Genomic DNA, 6057 nt, shown 5'->3' with positions numbered 1-6057 from the left:
TCAGAGGTGATGTCAGGAAGCACTTTTACACACAAAGGGTAGTGGAAACCTGCTACTCTCACCCCCAAACACGCTGTTGACCTGGGGGTCAATTGAAAATTTAGGCTCTGAGATTGGTAGATTTTTGTTGGGTAAGGTTATTAAGGGTTACAGAACCAAGCCGTGCAAATGGAGTTAAGATTGAAATCAGCCACGAACTAATTGATTGGCAGAACAGGCTCGAGGGGCTGAATGGCCTCCTCCTGTTCCCAAGATCCTATCTGGGAAAATAAGGTGCAGGGGCCTGAACTATGGGTTGTGTTGATTCTGAGGCAGTCACTTATGAAGCACTGTTACCCTCTGTCATGCAGATTATTGCACTGACCGTAACTGTACATGTACCGGCGGAAGGGGTGAGGTGGGAGGGGTACCGATTAGTGACGCCTACACTGAGCTCTACCCCAGAATTAATTAAAATAGCGCCAAACCATTTGTAGCTGGGACATGCCAGGATGACCCCTCTCTGCTGGCTCCAGATCACATCTGGCTGAAGCTGACAACATCTGAAAGCGAGGTGACAGAGCTGGTCACCTGTACCTGAAGGTGGTCTCCATGTAGAGTTTTGGAACTTTATACTAGGGAATCTTTTCCCGGGAAGAGCACTCTCTCGCCACAGACCCGCCACCCTCGCCCATTGACTCCACCCCCTTCCCGGTCTCAATCGACCCAGACTGTTCGCAATCTCAGGGCCCTATTCCACCCATATCTGAGTTTCCCGGCCCATGACATGTCCATGTCAAAGGCCGCCTACTTTGAACTCGCTAACCTTTCCTGCCTTCCCCGCTACCTCAGTCCACCTGCCGTTAAACCCTCATCCAAGCCTTTGTTACATGCTAACGTGACTTGTCCAATGCTCAGGACACCTGTACCTAAGACTCTTGGTAATCTTGAGCTCATCGAAATCTCTTCTGCCCGTATCCCATCCCCCACAATTCCCAATCACTCAACATCCACGGTCTTGCTGAACTGCAGGGATTCCTCAATCCCCAAGGTCCCCAATTTAAAATTGTCATCCCCTTCTTCAAATCCGTTCATGCCTAAGCCATTCCCAATCCCTGTAACCCCCTTCTATCTCTATCTAACCATAGCTCTCTGTGCCCCCCTAATCTGACATTAGAGAAGGTACAATAAAAGATTTACGAGGATGAAACACACCTGAGAGGTGATACCTATCAGGAAAGATTGAACAGGCTGGAGCTCTTTTCTTGAGAAAGCAGAAGGCTGATGGGTGACCTGATAGAGGTCTTAAAATTATGAAAGGGTTTGATGGGGTAGACAAAGAGAAGCTGTTTCACTTGTGGGGAAGACCCAGATCTAGGGGCCATAAATATAAGATAGTCACTAATAAATCCAGTGGGAATTCAGGAAAAACTTCTTTACCCAGAGAGTGGTGAGAATGTGGAACTCGCTACCACAGGGAGTGGTTGAGGCGAATAGTATAGATGCGTTTAAGGGGAAGCTGGATAAACACATGAGGGAGAAGGGTTATGCTGATGGGGTTAGATGAGGAACGGTGGGAGGAGGTTCGAGCGATGTATAAACACCGGCAGGGAGCAGTTGGGATCAATGGCCTGTTTGTGCTGTACATTCTATGTAATCCACTCAATGTCCCTTTGAGTGCTGAGTAAAGACGGATCAATTTAAGCTCGTGGCAGCATTTCATGTTTATTACGAGCGGTGTTACACAAGTTCCCAATCACAATATGGTCACAGACTAAAGGGAAATCTGTCCCATTCTACACACAGCGAAAGCTTACACACAAGACATTGGGGACAGTTGTACAGAAATTTCCATCTCACAATCATTTCGTTCTCCTCTGATATTATTAAACATTCGGATTTTGCCAAAAAACTGAAATTGCTACAGCGATTACATTGCAAAAAAGGTGGATTGCACACATTGGATGATCTGTTTCATTACATTAAACACGAGCAAAAATCAAACTCCACTGCCAAATGGCACCGCCTCAGTCGGAACACGAGGAGGCGCTGATGGTCTTGAGAAGAGGCGAGCTCAGGGAGCCGTGGCTGACGCTGCAGGAATAGCTGGAGCCCTTGTTCCAGGCGGCGGCGGGGACTCTCAGGTAACTGCTCAGGCTGTAGGTTTGATCGCTGTCCGGGGACACGGCGCCTGTCGTCACCCCGCTGTCTGTCTCTTGGCCATTCACGCTCCAGCGGAGCCGCACCAAGCCCGGCTTAAAGCGACTCACCAGGCAGGACAGAGTGGCCGATCCCGAGCCGGTTTCTTCCGAGGAGGGAGGGAGGAGAAGAACCGAGGGGCTTCGATCCTCGCTGCCTGTGTGTGGGGGGAGAGAAAATTCATTCGTTTATGGAATCCGTCAGCAGTGGGACGCTCTGATTTGAAATCAAAGACACCAAAGAACACCCGAACAACATTCACTTTAAAATAAATTACTGATTAATGCAGGAGATCCAATAAATTCTTAGATCTCTGCTCCTCTGCCAATACTTTTGCCTTCAGTATAACTGTGACTTGGTTCAAAAAAATTCATTGGCTGTAAAGCGCTTTGGGAAATCCTGAGGTCGTGAAAGGGGATTTTTAAAAGCAAATTTTTTTTTCTTTCTTTCTTTCCTTCTTTGTTTCTTTCCTTCTTTCTTTCTAACTTGTAAAATAACAATAGAAAATGCTGGAAATACAGGCCGGGACAGTCAGCATGTGAGAGGCGGAAAGATCAGTAACTGACCAGTTCAGGTGCAGGTTACACCCCCGGAACCGCACTAACCTGTCTGTTCCCGTTACACACACTGACCGACCGGCCGTGTATTCCCAGCATTTTCTGTTTTTATTGAATTTCCTATAATTGCAGTTTTTTCCCTTTTTATTTGAATATAATAAAGCGTTTGATTGTCTTAAAATGCGGTCAGTGTTAACTTTAAAGAGGTGAATTCACGGAGCTGTGACCCGCTTTTCACCGAGAGTCCACATATGTTCTGATATCTCAAACTGATGCAGCCCTTTCAAAGAGCCGCCACGGGCACGATGGGCCGAATGGCGCCCTTCTGTGCTGTATCATTTGATAAGATTCGGGAGGTTTTATTACGATTCATATTTTTTTAGAATTGCGTGGTAGAAACTGATCGGCTTTAAATGTTGCGGCGATGATAATTGAGCTGGGTCTGTTACCGGGTATTGAAGAGCTCACTGAATAAAGAGAGGACATTGTACACGGGCTGGGAATTAATGTAGTGACTCTGCCGAACAATATTGTAAATAGTTTACACAGAATTACACAGAATATACGTCACAGAAACAGGCCATTCGGCCCAACCAGTCCATGCCGGTGTTTATGATCCACTCGAGACTCTTCCAATCCTTCCTCATCTAACTCTATCAGCATAACCCTCTATTCCCTTCTCCCTCATATGCTTATCTAGCCTCCCCTTAAATGCATCGATACTAATCACCTCAACCACTCCCTGTGGTAGCGAGTTCCACATTCTCACCACTCTCTGGGTAAAGAGGTTTCTCCTGAACTCCCTATTGGAATTCTTGGTGACTATCTTATATTGATGGTCTCTAGTTTTGCTCTTCCCCACAAGTGGAAACACTCTCTCTGTGTCTAATCTATCAAAACCTTTCATCATTTTAAAGACCTCTATTCGGTCACCCCTCAGCCTTCTCTTTCCCCGGTTTGATGAAGGATTTTCACTGTTTGATATTTCTAGCGAAAGGGTGATCAAGGATTGTAAAGCTTCTCGCTACACAGACAAGTATGTTTCCTCCCCGCGCGGGTGAACTGATTTCTCTCTCGGGATCAGCTCAGGCTCGCTGGTCCCGGAGCGATCCGTTCAACACTGGGCGGCAGTGGCACCCGACAGATCAACCCAGGAGAATCGGCGCTATCCCCGGGGAGACACTGGACAGGGAGAGACATCAGACACAGCCTGGGGGAGGGGAGAGGGTCAGCAGAGAGAGAATGAGATGGAGAGAAAGTTCCCTTCAACAAGCATCACCCAGTCTCACTCACACACACGGGGCTGGTCAGTAATTGTCACTGCGCCGCTCCATGGTAAAGCGCCGGTTCTGCTCTATAAACAGCGGGGAGATTGCAAATAATGAGCTCAGACAGATTAAATATCGGAGCAGGAAATTCCGAATAAAACCCGTCCCGGCAAATTAATACAATCCCGACTAGTCCCGGTGTTGCTGGCGACAGGGAGTCGATCCAAGCTGTTGTGTGCTGGGACAGCGGGTCTCGGGAGGGTCCTCTCTCTCTCCCAGCCCAGAGCCAGACACCCGACGGCTGCGGTCAGGGGGGACAATACGCCACAGGAATAAAACCAGCAGCAACATTGAAAGTTGCAAATTAATGTAAATGGATTGGGATTCCCCGAGGGCTCTCCCGCCGGCTCCGGGCAATCTTTTTAAAATCGGGCGGTGCCCACTCTGGACAATAGATATAATTCTACACACACTAAGAAATAAGAAATGCATGGCATAGAATGACACAGCACAGAAGGAGGCCATTCGGCCCATTGTGCCAGTGCCGGCTGTTTGAAAGAGCTCTCCAATCAATCCCACTCCCCTGCTCTTTCCCCACAGCCCTGCAATAGTCTCCTGTTCAAGTCTCAGTGTAACATAGGGACATATTCAGTGTCCACTGTCAGAACCTCACAGTGTAGCTCACAGCTTTCTCTCTCTCTCTCTCTCTCTCTCTGTCTCTTGCAGCACCCGAATGATACCGGCGCTTCGAGGGTTAAATTACGAGGCCGGGGTGTTTAAAATGTGAAAAGGGATTCGATCAGGTAAACACAGAGAAACGATTTACTCCGGTCGGTGAATCAAGAACAAGGGGAGATCAACTTAAAAATAGAGCCGGGCCGTTCAGGAGGGAAGCTCTTTTTCACACAGGCTCGAGAGGCTGAATGGCCTCCTCTTGTCCCTCTGTCACTATTTTATCAATCAGTTCTCCTATGAGGACATGCAGCCCATCGTGCTTGTGCCGGCTCTTTGAATAGAGCTCTCCAATTATTCCCACTCCCCTGTCCTTTCCCCAAAACCCTGCATTATTCTTTTTAAGTATTTCTCCAATTCCCTTTTGAAAGTTACTATTGAATCTGCTTCCACCGCCCTTTCAGGCAGCGCGTTCCAGATCACAACAACTCGCTGCGTAAAAAGAACACTTCTCCTCATCTCCCCTATTGAATGGGAGCAGGAAATGGTGTCAAACTTCATTTCAGCGCAGTATTATTCCCCGAGGCGCTTCAACAATTCCAATTCTGACCAGTTTAACATGTTTTGGGTATAAATAGATCCAACATCAAAATTCACTGAATGGAGATTTCTCTGGCGCCCGGGAATGAAAGCGACTGTAAATTAATAATAATTGAAACAATGTGAATTACAGAATGAGAGAGTCACTTACTCTTTATACTCAGGACGGTCCCCGCTCCGAAGATGATTCCCGAGTCCCACGTAGCACAGTAATAGACGGCGGAGTCACCGGGCACCAGGGTTCCGATGGTCAGAATGAAACTGTTACTGGAGGCGTCTCTGGAAGGTTGAAATCGGTCCGTGAAGCCGGTGCCTCGGTAGATGCTGCCACCGGAATAATGGGTTATGACCCACACCGGAGTTTCCCCGGGTCGCTGCCGGTACCAGAACGCATGCTTGCTGCCCACAGCCCCGTTCTGCATCGCACACTGTAACCGGACGGTCTGACCCGCGGAGACAGGATCGGATATTGGAGACTGATTGAGGACGGGAGCCGCCAGGACACCTTCAATAAAAGAAAAAAATCAACCCATTCAGAGACGTGGAGCAAATAGGACGTTAATGCTTCAATAAACACGGAAATAAAACCACGCGATTCTCGTTTTTGAACCGATTTAGTTGCGGATAAACCCGTGACTAAAACCATCCGTCTCTCACCTGTTAAATGGATCAGCAGAGCCCACAGGAGATGCATCGCTGGAGCCATTTCCTCCGGAGAAGCGCCAACAGCCGCCGCTCAAATTTCCGACTGAACCGTGCGCTGTTCCTGTAAACTCCGGGAC

General features: G+C 48.1%; 1 protein-coding gene across 1 annotated transcript; it reads right to left on the bottom strand.

Moving 5' to 3' along the window:
- Positions 1–1685: 1685 nt before the first annotated feature.
- LOC147086460 (immunoglobulin lambda-1 light chain-like) lies at positions 1686–6057 on the bottom strand. The gene is made up of 3 exons (XM_085978563.1): positions 5933–6057; positions 5427–5780; positions 1686–2335 (listed from the first exon to the last, which is right to left on the bottom strand). Exons 1-3 carry the CDS (start codon positions 5979–5981, stop codon positions 2007–2009), a joined length of 732 nt encoding a protein of 243 aa, XP_085834689.1. The 5' UTR covers positions 5982–6057; the 3' UTR covers positions 1686–2006.

This window comes from Somniosus microcephalus, unplaced genomic scaffold (genome assembly GCF_052327205.1).
Source record: "Somniosus microcephalus isolate GS21.2 unplaced genomic scaffold, FLI_Smic_1.0 unresolved_chr7, whole genome shotgun sequence".
Taxonomy (NCBI): domain Eukaryota; kingdom Metazoa; phylum Chordata; class Chondrichthyes; order Squaliformes; family Somniosidae; genus Somniosus; species Somniosus microcephalus.
Note: the sequence above shows the minus strand (reverse complement) of the source record. Positions and strands in the feature narration are given on the sequence as shown.